This window comes from Natator depressus, chromosome 10, assembly GCF_965152275.1.
Source record: "Natator depressus isolate rNatDep1 chromosome 10, rNatDep2.hap1, whole genome shotgun sequence".
NCBI classification, from domain to species: domain Eukaryota; kingdom Metazoa; phylum Chordata; order Testudines; family Cheloniidae; genus Natator; species Natator depressus.
Window position 1 is genome coordinate 19,393,088 of NC_134243.1, and position 18,083 is coordinate 19,411,170.

The 18,083-nt window shown below is 41.1% G+C and overlaps 1 protein-coding gene across 1 annotated transcript in view; it reads right to left on the bottom strand.

Moving 5' to 3' along the window:
- Positions 1-1,746: 1,746 nt before the first annotated feature.
- Positions 1,747-18,083, bottom strand: part of NOMO2 (NODAL modulator 2) — a 31,590-nt gene continuing 15,253 nt past the window's right edge. The window contains exons 17-31 of the mRNA XM_074965392.1: positions 17,654-17,717; positions 16,594-16,689; positions 14,265-14,474; positions 13,887-13,969; positions 12,559-12,718; positions 12,277-12,403; positions 11,775-11,888; positions 10,316-10,443; positions 9,656-9,797; positions 8,551-8,634; positions 6,152-6,262; positions 4,343-4,444; positions 3,992-4,111; positions 2,857-2,949; positions 1,747-2,229 (exon numbers count right to left, since the gene is read on the bottom strand). Of these exons, the coding sequence (XP_074821493.1) occupies positions 2,098-2,229; positions 2,857-2,949; positions 3,992-4,111; positions 4,343-4,444; positions 6,152-6,262; positions 8,551-8,634; positions 9,656-9,797; positions 10,316-10,443; positions 11,775-11,888; positions 12,277-12,403; positions 12,559-12,718; positions 13,887-13,969; positions 14,265-14,474; positions 16,594-16,689; positions 17,654-17,717 (1,766 nt within the window). The 3' untranslated portion in view covers positions 1,747-2,097. The remainder of the gene's footprint in view (positions 2,230-2,856; positions 2,950-3,991; positions 4,112-4,342; positions 4,445-6,151; positions 6,263-8,550; positions 8,635-9,655; positions 9,798-10,315; positions 10,444-11,774; positions 11,889-12,276; positions 12,404-12,558; positions 12,719-13,886; positions 13,970-14,264; positions 14,475-16,593; positions 16,690-17,653; positions 17,718-18,083) is intronic.

The window sequence follows — 18,083 nt, forward strand, 5'->3', positions numbered from 1 at the left end:
CCCACGCTGAGGCCTGTGCCACCCCACCTACACTACTGTTGCTACCCATGCTAACTAGGTTAAAGCTAGGACGGGGGTGCCTTCCTGTGCTACAATCACATTTTCAATCACACGTGTAGATTTACCCTAAGATAGGAGCTATTTGGCTGAGGCAAGTGGATACTACTTAAAATGTCAATCCATCAGTAAATTCCACAAGACCAAAATTAGAACATTTAAACTTCCCTCGGGTATTTTTTAAATCTGCATCTTTGTCCTCCCCAGACCAGCCTTTCATAAGTTAATATTTACTACACTAAAAACAAAAATCAAAATGTTAACAATTCAAGCTTGCTTTTAGAATAAATTATATAGGAAAACAAAGGATATCTATATTTCATCATGGCAATATAAAGTAAGAGGTCAATAAATAGAGCATAATTTATTGCAAATGCATCCCAAAAATTCAAATGCTGTAAACCACTTTCCCATCGCATTCCCAACATTCTTCATTTTATATTCTTAACAAAGGTTCTCTCCAAAGGAGAGGTTGTGTGTGTGCTGCAATGACAGTAGCTGACGGAGAATGTTCACTGAATGTACTGAACTTTAATTACTTCGGCCCACACTAATGTAAAAAGTATTCACAAAACTATCATGAAACCTTTAGCATCCAGATCTCTTCTTCTGACAATGGTAATGTCTTTTGGGTTTAAATGTTTAATGTAACCTAACTTTCTTTCAAGTCCTGTAAAGAGGAACATCGCCACTCACTGGCAGCATCAATGTCAGTGCACAATTAAGAAATTGTTATGTGCATCTTTCAAAAGCTCTAAACCTTTATGGTAATTGTCAGTAAAAAGCCCCGTTAACATTTAAACTCTATATGCCTAACTGCCCACTTCAAACAAGAATCAGAAGAGAGAGTCATCAAGAAGTAGGAGTTAATTATTGTGCTCTATTTTACTAGGACTGCATTTGTCTGAGAATTCCAACAGTTCAAATTTCTTCTAATTTAAATAAATAAATAAATAAATAAAACAACAACAACTTAAAGGCAGCCTTCCAGCTGGCAAAACAGTCACATGTGGCATGAGAGTTTCAGAAAAGGCAGGACCATAGGCCATGCATATTGCAGTTATGATGCATTTTAGCTTCAGGAAGGAAGGTATAACTTGCTGCATCCACTTCATGAAAAATTGGAGGTCTACACAGTTCACATTATCATAGATGTTATCATAGAATAGCTGGGTTGGAAGGGACCTCAGATGGTCATCTAGTCCAACCCCCTGCTCAAAGCAGGACCAATCCCCAATTTTTGCCCCAGATTTTTGGCACAGATTGAACTCACAACCCTGGGTATATTATGTACATAAACTTGAGATTTACACAACTTTTGCAGTGGGAACATGGGCATATATATCAGATATTAACACGAGTCATCAAGCCAAGCACTGTCTTCATCTTTGCCAGGCAAATATTTGACATTTAACTAAAGATAATTTACTCACTGGGCAAGCATTGATTACACTGCTGTGCAAATGACAGCTAACCTTAAATTGAGTTTTTGAGCTATTTACACACCCAAGATATAGTTCTCCAGTTCATACAGATCCATATAAACTTCATATTTCATGGAGCTGTTGATTTAACAGAACTCCCAAATAGCTGATCTAATAGAATTAAGTGGCTGGGTGGAAAGATAAGGAAGCTGACACCCCCCGTCCCCTCCCAATAATAAAGGCTGAGAGGTAAATCAAAACCATTTTTATTAGAACTGTCCCTTCAAAGTTATCTGTGAAGATTAATTTGTTACATTTTTAGACCACCAGGAGGCTTCCAATAAGGAGACAAAAAAGGTCTTCGGCATGGAAGAACTGCTCAGAGTGACAACAGAGCCATTCAATTCATTATTTTAAAACAAGACAATCTGTAGATGCCATAGAAAATTTACAGCCAACATGTAGTGACTGACAAAGGGCTCACATAGTATAATAAAAATTTCAAGTCAATGAAGTCCACAGATTCATCAAAAATATGGTTTCGTGGCCATGCTTCTCAAACTCCTTGGGCTCCAACCTGACAGAAGTGTCACTTCATGCAATCATTCCTTTCACCTCACGTCCGTCTTGTTTTCTGTTTTTTCGCTTGTCTCTTTGCATCCTCTGGGCCACCCATGTCTGAACCTGTCTGTCCAAGCGCCCGCACTCCTTGCAGTCGACTTGTCAGCTGTAACAGCAAGGGAATAAGCTGGGAAAGAAAGGGGAAGCAGGATATAATTATGATGGTATATGCATTTAGAATTATAACACTGTAGTAATTCTCAGCCAAGCATTTTTACAAACAAATTGTAGACATGCCCTTTGTGCAATAGGTTCAAAGACCGGACCATGGTAAATGCTGAGTGGGAAAGGGTCTAATCCAAACCTCCTGGAAATCTTAAATGCTCAAATATTGTTTCTGTCTAGTTGAAATTAAATAATTAATGTCTACTTTGAATTCCAACAAGCAAAACATGTAACAGCATTGGTGTTCTGATCCCAAAGAGAAGAGAGGTTTGGGTCACTATGAAGGAAGTACAATAAACTTACATCAAGGACAGCTGTGATTGGTTATTTGGCATTGTTTTTCCAGGACTATCATGAGACCAGCTGACCAAAACACAGAAGCAGCACAGGGACTAAAACACTAGCACTAAAATTAAATATGCAGGTATTTAAGAAACTCTAAAGCATTTTGTTTCTTTTGTTGACTGACATTTAACTCTGTTTTCTTACTTCTATCGAGACATCCACATCAGTGTACCCCCATTTTACGCAACGCAGTACAAAATGGTCTGGGGAGTATTAGAATAGTAAAAAACAGAACATTTCCTACCTTATCGTGGTTGTAACCAGCTAACAGCAGGAGCAGTGTCAGAGGCAATGCAATGTAGGATCCTTGGGGAATATCTTGTTCAGGCAACTTTCTCTGCAAACCACAATGACCACTGGTTTTCAGAAAGTTTCTTGCTGTTTTACCTATTAAATCTCTCAACTTTAAATGACTAAAAACTGGATTGACAATAGAGTTGTTCACCACTTACTATGTGACCAATTCCCGTTCAAGTGACATTGTAGGAGGACTATGTCCTCCAGTGTAGAAGCAATCTTCATTCAGCGCAGCTCACCTGTTAGCTGGGGAGTTTGTTTTTAAAGCTCATGCGTTAAGGTGAGTCACTACACTGCTTTTAACAAGGTACACTGTGATTTACAATACCTAAATATCGCCAGTCGCATGGACTATTCTACAACAACTACACTACCAGAGGAGCATTCAGGCAACCTGCATCCTTCACCCCAAACTGTCATTTCATGTTTCCCTCCTATTCCACTGGGGTCTAGATGTACACTGAAGCAGAAAAGAAACCATCAATTTAAGTACCACACACAGAAAACATGACTACACTGGCAGAGGCAGAGCATGACCATACATTTTAAGACCTCCCCCCCAGGAGGGAGGGAGTTTTACTCCATGTTAGTTTGGAGAATCCCCCCGCTTTAACCGACAGTCTTGGTTCCAAGTCACATTCTTTACCAGTGATAACTAAGGACTCTCCTAAGTGGCACTCCTTACCCGGCTAAGATTCACTGTGGAATTACTACGGCAACTTCTTTCCCTTTTAAACCCCAACACATTTCAGCCGTTAGCAGATCTGAATTACAGTGTCATGGCTGCAACTCTTTCATGCCACTGCCATCACTTACTACATAGGCGCTAGGTATGGCAGCTTATATGACAAGTATTAGGTCACTTATCATTTGAGGCCTCATAAGTATGCATGTTCCTCTGTGCACCAGATCCAACTTGCACTGAAATCAATGGCAAGACTTCCACGGGAGACAACGAAATTAATGGAAGTCTTGCCATAGGCTTCAATGGAAGTCTAGAGAAGCGTACAAGCTGCAATACCCAGGCACAATACCTCAAGTTCAACTTTGGAAATGAAAAAGTTAGAACACTAGATACTTACAGTGGGACTGAAGACCAAAGTGATGTGTTTGTGGTATCCAGTGGCCGTGAACGAAACTTGCGGTAGGGTGTAATCATACTGGGATTTGGACAGTGTGGAATCCAAGAGCACCACATAATTCTGGGTGTAAAAAATAAAATCAACTGCCAGCTCCAGTAGAAAATATCAGGTTCACAGCCAGGAGAAGATTCAAATGTAAGAGTCAGTTTAACAAGCAGCAAGCCTTCCGAGGCACCTTTTGCTCCAGCACAAGCACAGATCACATTTGTGCCACAAGCACTTGGGAAATAACGCTAACATCTTTACAAAAAACGGAAATGAATAAAACCAATAATTAATCAGTAATATTACCTCTCCATCCCGGAGCAGTGGTGGGAAATGGAAAAATAGGGACTGGCCTAAGGAGACTGTTTGAATTGGGTTGTCAAGATTTTCACTTTTGTAAAGCTTCACCTGGGAGAGGGGGAAAAAGCAGAAGAGAAAGGCAGTTACGAGGGTGTACTGTGATAAATATTGTAGACGTCGCCTGTATTAAGGGAGAACAGCACTTCAAAGTACAGTGCACAGATTTTAAAAGAAAATGCTGAAGGCAACCCGGCAATTTAGAACACCTGGCACTGTCAAACTACGGAAGTTTAAAATCCCACAAACTGGCTTGGTATCTTGTAACCTGAGATCTCTAGGCTTGTAAAAACTCATCTGCTCCTAAGTACCTACTAGGGCTTTGGATTTTATATATTTTTATAAAAACTACTTCTGCACCTTCACGGTAATTTGTTTTCTATATTTCCCCTTACAGTTTAATGAATTTTGCATGCTCAAACACAACCTCTTCCTTTTCCATTGACCAGGCAGTTGGAAGGGACATGTACAGTCCTTTCAGATGCAGGACAGCTAATTCTCATCAATTCCGCCCTTTATCTCTGAGATTTGACTCCAACCAGAGCAGCGATTGCCAGCTGTTCTGTCAGCTTATGCATCCACAACAGGCTAAACTGAGGTCACAAAACCTCTGACTTGTGTTTATGCCAATCCTGAATGCATCTCTCTCCAGGATAAAAACCTCTGCATTAAAATACAAGAGCTATAGTCACCCACACCTGCAGGATGCATGCAAGAATCAAAGGGTGTAAGATCAAAACTAACAACAGAACATACGTGCAGGCTTAAAAACTTGAAAATATATTTCATTCTAGAATAAGCTGCCTTAGTCACCCAGACTAACTTGTAGGTTATGAATTCCCCTGAAAGAGCAGAGAATCATTCACACACACAGCCATAGAGCAAGGCATTTTTCCTTTACTCCTGTTCTGTGCATTTGGTGCTTCTGAGGTTTCAGGTAAAAGCCAATGACCTCAAACTAAGGTCTTGGTAACTGAAGGGAGAAGGAGACAATCTATTTGTAACCCTATATCTTGCCTTTAATATTTTCCCGATTGCCATTAACAGTCCAAATAAAGCAACTGTTTGAGGCTGGGGAACACAGCATTAAATCCTATACTCAGGCACTGAAACAATTTGGCCTGGTTTTCAGATGCCTGTAACCCCCCATCTCCCACTGAAGCTAATGTGAATGTGAGTGGCTCAGCTCCTCCTCTGAAAATGAGACCAAATTATTTCAGCACCTAACTTCAGGCACCCGAGTTTAAAAATTTCAGCCATGCTACTCATTTCCTATACTGCTATACACAACTGTATTCTTATCTGTGCATATTCTTACAATAAGTTTTCATTCATGTGATCTCTTTTCCCTAATAAAACCATCTGTCAAGACTTCCAGCAGCACAGCTGTTTTAGGGTCAAATCCAGTTCTCTGATCCAGATAGCAGATCTCAATTCTAACGTTCTACTCTCTTTACAGAGAGGCTCTCCCAATGGAAGAGCAAACCATTAGATCAGAGAGCCACTGGGCCAGTCCAAAAGAGATCACTACTCCTTAGCTCTGGACAGTACCATTAAGAGCACTTTACTTTCAGTGTCTCCAGTCACTGAAATCTCAACTTTAACTAGAATGCAAATTCACCTTTAGTAAGTAGTTGGAGAGTCACTACTAATTTATAGTCTGGCTACTGACCAATTGCTAGCGACCTAAGACATAGTTATCTTGGAGTTGAAGGAAAATACGCTGGAGTAAGATCAAAGGGCTGGCTTTACACTTACCCATAAAGTAGAGAGATACTCTGAAGATGTGATCACATTTCCACTTAAATCAAATTGGTTAATTTGTCGGAATGCTATAATATTCACATCATCGATGTCACTGTTACCAACCTACAATATACAAATACTGGAACATTTACATTGCTAGGAGGGAAAATTAACAGAACACAGATGCTGCTCAGAATTTGAAACAAACATTGGTTTTCCTACTATCATAGTCCCATGGAAACTTGAAATCTGTTTCCAATCACAACTGGTTTTTCTCCATTGCTTGAGCACAGCATGCTCATTTATAAATACCGGGCCATGCATTATCAGCATAAGGCTGCTTGGTGCCATGGTAACAAGCACTGCATTACTAAACTAGGACCAGCATAGAGAAGTATAGAACATGTAGGCTAAATTGTAAGACCACCATCCTTGAAACAGTCTAACCTCTTTGGGGGGGGGGGGGGGCGGCAGCAAAGCAAGACTGGACATGACCTCTCCACCAGGCCTTTCCAGCAGAGTTAAAATTTAAATACTATGTGCTTTTAACACCAGATTCTGATTGATGTGAGACAAAAATATTTTTCTAAATAACCTCAATTAAAAAAAGTGGTTGTGTGTAGAACGGGTGCTTCTGGTTTTCCATATCAAAAAGGGACACTGGTCAAGGGGTGGTAGACCTCAAAACTAGCTATATCATGAGTAGGCGGAATCTGGAGGGTCTTATACGTTTGAAAGACAGAACCCAGAGCTCTTCTCCAGCAGGAAGGAAATAGCATGCTAGCTAAGATGAGAGTAGGACAAATTGGTGTACATTGGCTATCATTCACAGCACACTAGCACTGATTTGTTGTCTGTAACTTGGGTGGCCTCTTCCCTCCCACCTAAGGAGCAGGCACAATTAGCATGAAGAGTGCAAATGCTTAAAGAATTCTGCTCCTTTCTTTTGCTGCAGTGAAGGAAAGCCTGGTCAGGCAACCGTTTTAGCTTGAGTAATGACCATCTCCACATAAAGATTTTAAACAACTAATGGCAGGCTAATTAACCTTTGCTGGATGTCAAGAGATAAATGAGAGGCAACTAATCTGAATCTTTAACAATGGAGGAATATTCATGAAATCTGATAAGTTTTAAGTTCAGGAGGTTTTTATTAAATTTTATGAAGATCTACAGAGCTGAACTGGTAATTTTGCCTGCATGAGGACTTCATGATTTGGACCACATAAACAAACGAAAACAGAAAAGATATCTACCATGTGTAATTAAGTGTAAAATATAAGCATACAATAAATAATTTAAAGACTTGCACATGCTAAGAAACAAAATCCTTCAGAGTTGCTAGCTAATGTTTCATTGTCTATGGTAAAGAAAATCCAGAAACAATGTCCTGTGTTAATTCCCTAGACTCAGGTACTTGGTGACTGAAGATCACTTATTTCAAACTTGGTTCCTATTGGGGCTTCATTTAGTTTAAGCTTTGGTGCCAATATCCAGCATGAAGACATGGATTTGGTGAGGGTACCTTGTTTGAACCCTATGGTTTAAAACAGAGTCCACTCAGCTACTCCACTGATGGAGGACATGCCAAATACCAAAACAGACTCAAGATGTGTACAGCTCATATAGAGATCTGAACTTTCTTAAAGTGCAAGCAAGGACAGACCCAGGATTCCAGATCAGTGTGCAGAGCTATCGAAGAATTCTCCCGGCACTGTTGTTATTCTAATATGACCTATTATAGTGACCAAGTGCAAGTGACCTACCTGATCCCTAATGAGCCAAGATCAACCTTTTGTTTATTTCCTTATACAGATGCTCTGGGGAAAGGAAGGACTACAGTTTGGTTACAATGGATTCAGAGGGGAGAGAGCCCTTTGGGAAGGCTGGACTCCACATCCAAAGTCATAGGGGTGCATTTAACTTCAGGGATGGAGGTGATGAACTTCAGGTACTATTTGTATTTATTTCAGAGTAGCGGCCGGGTTAGTCTGTATTCGCAAAAAGAAAAGGAGTACATCCGATGAAGTGAGCTGTAGCTCACGAAAGCTTATGCTCAAATAAATTTGTTAGTCTCTAAGGTGCCACAAGTACTCCTATTTGTATTTATGTTACCTTGTTTTTATTTCTGGTTATAAACCGTGTTCTCTTGAATATAATCCCCTGCTGACTGCCTCAGTTTGAGTCAATGTGCCATCTTAAAATTCAGGTCTAGGGCCAGAATTTCAAAGTTAATGCGGTGCCTAAAAATGCAGATAGGCCCCTATTGGTATTTTCAAATGCACCTCAGTAGGGTAAGAATCTAGCCCCCCACTGAAATATCCAACATTAAATGAAACCTAGCAGAGACAACCAGCAACTCTGATGCCTTTTAATAAAAGGTTCAGGTTTAAAAAGATGCCAGAAGAAATTACCTCAACTGCACGATGCTGTGGTAAGGCTCTTTCAATATGATCGTTGCCTTCAGCTTTGAGCTGGACATGATACACACAACCAGGCTAAAAAAACAAAATTCAGACAAATCCCATTGTTCAGTTATGTTAGAACCTTTATCATTAACAGAACTGAGATACTCAAAGGGCTTTAAAAAGTTGAGCACATTTCAGTTCATAATTCACCACCATAAATGGATGCAGCCCTAATCACTGAAAGTTTCTCCTGCCCTGCAATAAAAATGTCACTGAATAACACTATCTAAAAAGAGAGGCTCCCTTCCTGCAGAGACAAGAGAAGTTTTAAAGGTCCAGGACTTTACTTCCATTGGTTTATTAGAAGGAACTGTCTGCTGTGCAACATTTTACTTACAAAGAAAATGCATTAGACAAGATTTAAAAACAGATCAAATAGTCCCTGTCTATATTCAACAAACACTCTGCAATTTGGACTTTTGAAAAGCATAATTACGTCAGGTTAATTTAAGCTGCCATCAATGAAGTAAGGACAGCACACCTTGAGCTGTGCAAAGCATGACAAAATACAGGAAGCAAGGCTTCTGTTTATGATCCAGTATTCTACAGCTGATCCTAGACATGCTAGTCCAAAAATTCTGCTTTCAGGTCTTCATCCAGAACTGTTTACTGTATCTAAAATATGCATGAACAACAGCCTGATAAGACAGATATGTTACTGTGGTAATAATTTCAGATAAGAAAGTAAACACTCTCTTTGCCTAGAATACTAGTACTATTCATGTGTATAGTCATACCCATCAGATATATCACACATACTGTGTGTTATTCTAGCTGAACAAGGGAAGTGCAAAAGGATTCTCCCAAGGCCCCCACAGGATACGGACAGAAAGTTCTGTAGGATGTACACTAACGAACATTTCTCTTTTACTAGAGTTAACAGTTACTATACCTCCATGTCTCCTACCACAGACAGGACCAAGGGAGACTGATCAGGCAACTGTGATGGGGAAATACTAAGCTGTGACTAACTATAAAATGCATTTTATAATTCTGTTCACACACATAACACTATAAAAGCAAACAATGCTGGATGTATTACAATCCTTACCAGAAGTCCACGAAGTCTGAATTTACCCTCTTCGTCTGTTACTGTGTCTTCTCCATAGATATTACACTCTTTCTGCCCCACAGCTTCTACTGAAACTCCTTGTTCAGGTTCCCCATTTAAAGAAGAAACTGTACCATAGCAGCTAGGGGTGGAAAAGGTGGATCCATTACTACAAGTGTGGGGCTGCTGCTGCTGACACACACATTAAGACACTTCACTATTACAAAGATCCAAAGGAAATAGTGTATCTGTTGTATCATTTACTTGGGCTGGTTCCAAGCTTCTTGATGGGAATCACATCTTAAAAGGAAATGGTTTAGCGGACAAATCTCTGTCTCCCACTGGCTGTGGTGCAAACCCGACGCAGTGCAATTGCCAAAACTCTTTCAAAGCAATGCCCTTCCTAGAAATGCTTCAACCCATGCTCATTCAATCATGAAACCACATCCATGTAGTATGCATTTTTAAATGAAAACTGCTTTTATGATGCACAGTGTGAGGAAGTTAAGTTCTACCTTGAAAAGCCCCCATAAGCAACTGGTATAGAGGTACGTCAGGAGAAAATGTGAAAGTTTGGCTTCATGACCATCCATGCAGACCTGGGAGCAGTTCTGGGTACACAAGCTAAGCGGGACAATAAGGTATCTCAGCTCTACTCACCTGTAAGCTGTTCTGTGACCCGTTATTGTGATTTTAAGATTCTGTCCCTCCTGCACTTCAATCATTTGAGATGACGGTTCAAAGCGGAACTCTTTCATCATAGGTTTAAAGTAATACTGCCCTGGGCTCTGCAAAGAGGCATCAAACAATTTCAGTTTAATGCCATTAATATACCCATAATAATTCACTTGGCTCCTACCAATTGCATTTTCTGAAGAGTTCCATGCTATATAGGGTAAGGTTTCCCCCCAATAGCCACATGCCATGCTGTCTTTTCAGAAAAAAAAAAGAAAAACGTGAGAAGCACTTGAGAAGAACAGGGAACATATGGGACCATAAACCAATGCAGCTCTGCTGGAAAAGAGTGTGAAATACAAAGTGAGACGGAACTGCAGTGTCACCTTTATTACAAGACCTCAGCAACAGGTGAGTGACCAGGAAAAAAAGAGATTTATGGGAGAAAACATGGCTCATGTGTGTAAATCAGGGGGGCGCAAACTATGGCCCACGAGCTGGATCCAGCCCACAAGCTCCTGCTCGGGAGTGGGATCTGGGGCTTGCCCTGCTCCGGTGCTCCAGCCAGGGCGCAGGGTCGGGGCCGCACCACACAGCTCCCGGAAGCCGCAGCATGTCCCCGCTCCAGATCCTACATGCTCCAATGGGAGCTGCAGGGGCGGTGCCTGCAGATGGGGCAGCGTGCAGAGCAGCCTAGCTGCGCCTCCTCGGAGAAGGGACATGCCACTGCTTCCGGGAGCCGCTTGAGGTAAGCGCCGCTCGGAGCCTGCACCCCTTGAGCCTCTCCCCCAGCCGCAACCCCCAGCCCTGATCCCCCTCCCGCTCTCCAAACCCCTCGATCCCAGCTTGAAGCACCCTCCTACACCCCAAACTCCTCATCCTCAGCCCCACCCCAGAGCCAATGCCCCCAACCAGAGCCTTCACCCCCTCCGGCACCCCAACCCCCATTCTGTGAGCATTCTTGGCCTGCCATACAATTTCTATTCCCCGATGTGGCCCTCAGGCCAAAAAGTTTGCCCACCCATGGTGTAAATACTGGTGTGGACAATACTCTAACTGGATTCCATCCTCAAAGAATCCAAGAGTATTACAAACTAATGTGGTTGTTTTGTGTTTACAAGCTGCATCTAGAACTGCAGGCCAGCCTAGTCTGCCTGCTATGTGGGGAGGGTCATAGTAGGAATCAAGAAACACAGTCTTTCCTGGTTAGTTTTCTCCCATTCCACTCACTGAAATTTGGGGTGTTGCTTATAAAATTGTAACTCACCACTTGCTGGGAGACTCATGTCTATCATGGATGGGTAAGACAAGTGGAGAGAGAATATGGGCTCCCAGTATTGAGGGGTATTGCTAACATCTCCATTTTGGAGGGCAAGGTGCGACTGAACACAGACATACAGATACACATCCACAATAGAGAAAATTGTAACTGCATGAACATTACCAGGTTGGAAAAGGTCAGCACGCCATTGTCCTGGGTAAGGAGGTTAGACCGGAACACCCCTCCACTAAGGGATAAGAGAACTCCAGCAAGAGGCTGGTCATCTTCAGCTTTAATCTGTTTTTAAAAAGCAGCAGTGATCAATGAACATTAGCAATGCTACTGAACTCTGCAATTTACTTCATAAGGCATTAACACCATCAGGAAATTACTGACAGTATCAAAGTAGTTATGAAAACAATGGCCTAAATTAGGAAAACACACAAAGCCAGTATTTTGTAAGCGATTCTAACACCTTCACTGTAATACATGCAATATAATTTCGGCATGGCAAGTCAGTCCACCAGGGAGATTTGTTCCACTGATTAGTGACACCAAAATCATCCCAGGGCAAAATCTGCCCATACCCCACAATTATTTCTCTGCATCTGCATTTGGGTTTTTTGGTCTCGAGGCTCTGACTGCATACTCTCTTGTAAGGAACTTGAAGCGTGAAGAACATTACCTCAAAAGTCACTCCAGCAAGAGCAAAAGCTTTAAAGTCCCCAACTGTTCCCTCTACTTCAGTCAAAACAAACCCTTCTTTCTGTGCAGTAATGGTATATTCTAAGTCACTGTGGAGTGGGCCAACACTGCAAGTAAAAAGGAAACAAGAACCAGTTAAAAAGAAAAAAAAAAAAACTACCAAGAAGCATTCAAATAGTACACACACACAGTTTCAATTTTATAGTCCCTACAGCATTCAAGCTAGGACAACCCAAAAGACACAAACAATTGTGCTATTTACCTATAGGCACCTCTGTCATCAGTGAAAACTGTGATGAGGGGTGAAGTCACTCCCCTTTCACCAATGATAATCTCAACGCCTTCCAACTCAGGATGAATCTGCCCTTCCAAAAATAAGCCTGCCTTTCCATGAATCTCTATCAGTTTCCCAGGGCAGCTTTCTTGGAAAGGAAAGAAAACAGACAGTAACAGCAATATCTCAACATCAACAGAAGTCACTGCCTGAGGTTCTTTGGCCTGAGTTGTGCAGGGGGTCAAACCAGATGATCGTCAAGGTCCCTTCTGGCCTTAGAATCCATTAACATTGCCCACGCTCAAATCAGTCAACTGAATTTCAAAACTTAACCCACATGTACCCAACTCTGAAGTTCTAGATTTACTAGATTAACTCTTAGATAAAGCACTGTGTATTATACAGACTTGGAGAGGAATCAAAGGGCCATAATACACCCACAAGTGACTTTAGTATTTCAAAGCTTGGCAAGCATTTATTGTTTGGGGGAGGTGGGGAGGAGGCAGCATGAGGGAGGGAGACACCTCATGCCACATTAAGAACAACATCATCTGGAAAAAAAAGTCTAAACCCATTTGTGCGCAAGAATCAAAAACAGTGCAGCCTGCGACAGCATTCAAATGTGTATGAGAGACACAGGCAGTCCAACACTTTCTTGGAGGTATCGAATATCAGAAGCTATTCACCTAAGAACCCATGGCATATTGGGCCTAGGCAGATAATTTGTAACTGTACTACAAACTACCTTTAGATGCCAATGATATTATAAACAGATTTGTTTCATGAGGACTATTTTTTATTAATTCATTACAAACAATCTCTGGCAACAGAAACTGAGATTTGCCAGTTGAACTGTAAGATGAAAGAAAAAATAGAGACAGAATAAAAATCAATAGCTAATTGATAGATCTAGTCACGATCAAAAGCTAAAGTCCATTCCACTACAGATGTATTCTCTCCTCATCTGTATAATGAAAGAAAAAGACCTGGCCATTCAGCTATTGCTTTAGTAACCCTACCTTACAACACATCTTGCACCCATTTTTTTCAATTTATTATTATTGATATTGTTATAGCGCCTAGTGGGTAGGAACAAGGACTCCTGAAGGAAAACCATCTCTCTTTATGAACCGGTAGCTCAAACACTAACATTTTCAATGTTCAGTAAGTGAAATTAGGCCATACAGAAACTGTGCTGCAATTGAAAGGGGCTACGTAATGCCAGAACAACCCTAGAACAACAGTTTATAAATCGGTCTGTGGGAACGTGACCTGGCTATCCCCTGTACATTTTTTACTATACTACACATATTTACCTCCACTGACAATTGATTCCACAGAGGGTGGATAGAAAAGCAGCTCTTTTGATGAAGGTGTCACAGTGATTTTCTCTCCAGACCTAGACAACTCAAACAAGACCAAAATTAGCAGCTCTCATAACACTGCCTAGTGATTATAATGCCCATCAAGAGACTTTAGAAAAATCAACTAACAGTAAGCTATTAAACTCCGACACTGTCGTACAAATTCCTCTTTAGGCTGCAGCCACAGAACATTACCACAGGCACTTAAGTAGCTTGGACACGTTCCACCCAGATGACAGTGGTGCATACACAGTGTGGGAGGATGCAAGTTGGATAACATTAGACAATAGTACCAAGAAAATGGTGCTGCTCATCTGTGCGCCATAGTACCTTGCCCAATATGAAAATTCATATGAGAATGGCCCTTGAAGTTCCTCCACCATTTCTTGTACTGGTGGCTTTGTTCCTTCCTCTTCCAGACCCTTCTTTTCTCTCTCCTGTCTGCGAGCCTCAATTTCTGCCAGCTGTTGCTCTCTACGCAACTCTTGCAGTGACTTGAGGGGTCCTAGAACTAAGTCAGGTTCACTGTCAATTGAAGACCTGAAAGTGGAAATAGAAAAACGAAACAGTCTCTTTGGAATTGAGGCCACGTGCTTGTTACGTCTGCAATGACAAACGCCTCTCTCCTTGTTCCATATTGCTCAAATCTCTCCAGTTCCCTCATTTTCTTTATCCATCCTTTTTTGATGCTCCTACCTATTCCAAGTGCAAGCAAAACTAAAGCAACTTCAAAAGCAGAACCAACTTCCCTCCCGCATACCAGCCAGCTAGTCCTAGACATGCATGTTCACAGAAGACACAGAAAGCCTACCACCAACTTGGCCTAGAGAAAAATTGCCTGGTTTACTCTAGAATGGGGAAAGATTGAGGCTTCACATTTTGAAGCTACTTGACCATAGCAGCTCAGTTACACAGAATAAATGCAAGCCTGTGAGAGCTCATATTTCATTTGCCAGTGCTCTGAAACTTTAAAAACCTTAGTGAGAGCCCTGCTTAGAGGTACAAAGCGTGCATGGGCAAAATAGCTACAAAACTAAAATCAAGGGGACCAAATGCTGATGCTGAAGGACAGTAACTTCCAGTATCAGAGGGGTAGCCATGTTAGTCTGGATCTATAAAAGCAGCAAAGAGTCCTGTGGCACTTTATAGACTAACAGACGTATTGGAGTATAAGCTTTCGTGGGTGAATACCCACTTCGTCGTTATGCTCCAATAACTTCAAGTAACTAGTCTTCATAAACAACGTTTCAAGTCAGGTTTGGCCCCTAGTTCAAGTTGTGAAAACAAACTTGGCAGAAATTACGATCAATAGAAACGTTTCTATTCAGACAATATATGCGTGCACTATATATTTAAACAATACAATCCCCTGCAGCATCTGAATCCCAAACACTGTAGCATTAACATTTGTACAGCATTCTGGGTGCATATGGTGGTGCTTTAAAACTAGACACAGCACTATATGATCATTCCCTCGGGGAAAATGAGCTCGAACCTGAAAGCTGAGCTGGCTAGTCTACTTTTATTTTCCAAGCTGAAGAAAATGTACATAGGAAAAAGCGAACCATAACTGTGAAAAGTCAATTCCTTCTTTTACATTTAGTTCCATTATAGTAGTCTTGCTCATGCTTCAGATCCCAGGAAGTAGGAATTGTTAAAACAAAGAGATGGTTTTTAACATAAGAACTGTCCTTTTAAGATCTGGAACATGTTTTCCTTCATTTCATAAAAGGCACTTTCGCCAGAAAGCTTGGAACAGACTAGAGCAGACGTGTTCTGTGGACCAGCAGCAGTCTGCAGAGCACTTGCTGGTGGTCTGTGACAAGCTGGCTGGTTGCATGGTATTGTATCTCCTTGTTTGTGGCTGCTAAGAACTGTATTTTAAAAGCTAACAATTCTTTGCTGTTACTTTTCCATGTTAGTAGTTGCTATAGCTGCCACAGCCTTGTTATACACCAGAGAGGTGGGGCCCTGCAGGGAAAAGCACTCTCTGTTAAGATACTATAAGAAAGCCTAAGAACCCCAATCTAGAACATGTGAATATCAGCAAAGCTCTAGTAAAGCTCTGATCATTAGCAGCCTCATCCAGCCAGATCTGGCACCTCAAACAATTACCAGTGTTCACAAATCAGTGCTCCCTTGTGCGCTGTGTGTTTAGCTGAACATAAATGGGCACATTAGTGTGTAATCACTCTGCATGGTTCTCTTTTTATAGCCCTCTTTACATCAGTAACAGGCCTCTAAAACAGAAGACTCTCTCTTTGAAGTATTAAAAGAGAAAAACAGATCCCAGGATTAGAGAGTTCAGAACAGGCTAATATGTCAATTCCCCTTTAGATTCCAGCTAAGGGGCAAGTCACTAAAAATATGAATTCTTGGAAAAACATAATCCAGGTTTTTTTTAACCCTGGTACAAATAAGTATAAATGGGGCTAAAAGGAGATAACGTTCAAAACAATCATCAAGAAACACTTATACATCCATAGAGAATCCCAAGCACACAGCACGACCTGCCACTCAAGAATTCTGTGGCTAAAAGTGGGATCACTCAAGAAGCAGTCAGTCACACTGCTGTGCTAGAGAATACAGTATTAAAAAGCTGAATAAAACTTTATGCAATAGATGTCCTTTTTTTACCCCAAGATTTCTTTGTTCTTACTTAATCGTAACAGTCACCTCCATCAGTTTATCTGTTGTTATTGTTCCCAGGACATGGTGTCGAACTGCAGTGAGTGTCAGAATAGTGGGAGAAGACCTGAAAATCAAAGCAGCAAAGAGGTGAACTAAGTATCTCCCCCTTTTAAAAAACTGAAACAAAAGCATCTCATTTAGCTGAATTTTCCCCCAAAAGTCCCATGCACTTTACAAACTTAGAAATACAAGTTAATATAGGAAAGGCAGTGTGATCTAGCTAATAGGACACTAGTCTGGAAGTCTATTCACAGTGCTGTCACTGATCTGTTCTATAACCTTGGGCAAGTCACTGCCTCACTTTGGGCCTCTGCTCCTCCTTCCAATCTTTGTCTGTCTCGTCTATGTCAACTGTATGCTCTTGGGACCAAGGTCTCCCGCTATGCGTTCGCACAATGGAGTCCCGCTCTTGGTTAGTATCTCTGGATGCGAGGTGGAATACAACAGTAAAACTACTCCACCCACCAGCCAGGCACAATCAGCTCAGGTAGCTCACCACTACACAACAGCAGTTTAAGGTGAATACTTTATTCAATAAAGACAGCAGGCAAAAGCAATGGAGGTAGAATGTAACTACCACGGCTGGAATTTAGTCACAACACTATGGGTAGTTACACAGAGTGCAATTCATCTTCTCATGCACTTTGTTACAAATCTTTTGCATGCCAATCCTGACAAGTGATCAATGTTCTATGTAAAAAGCCATTTTGATGTTTGTTACAAAGAAAAAAAAATCATTATTCAGAGAAACAAAGCTGTAAAAAATATCAGTTTAAAATGACAAAAACATTTTGAAAGCTTACTAGTTTTAAAATATGGATGAGGCAAGTTTTTGGCCATATCTAATGAACATGAATGTCTCTCGCCTCTTTCTAACATTGTTGTGATAAGGACTCCCTCTACTGGTTAAAATGACTCTCTGTCAACATTTTAAGCTTGATTTGATGAAAGTCCCTGGTGAGGAAAGCATCTTGAAAGCGTATTATGGAAGATACATGTCAAATACATTGGGTAACATTTGTTCTTACGTGTCATAAGTGTAGTACTCGTGCTCAAACCGGTGACAGGAACGTGGGGTCACTTCATACACACCTGAAGAGTCAAAGACAGAAGCACTGAAAAGACTGAAGTTTTTTATGTTAATATTCAGCAGAATTCTAAGGACAGCTTATAGCCAAAATTGCACCATTTGAAGCAGTTAGTTAAATCAGTGCAACCTCTTCTGTGGGCACTAACAAATTGTTTTATCTCACTTGAATATCAGTCACTAGAGAGGCACTATGGGCTAGTTCCCAGATTTTCCCAGACTACACTGATACAAACAAAATTAGGCAGCATGGCAGGTGGGGACATGCACATTCTGTTGTGATACTTGTGTGGACACAAACTGAACAGGGTTACTTGTAACCCATTAAGGTGACCAGTCTCCAACTGGTTACTGACCACTGCAGTATCAAT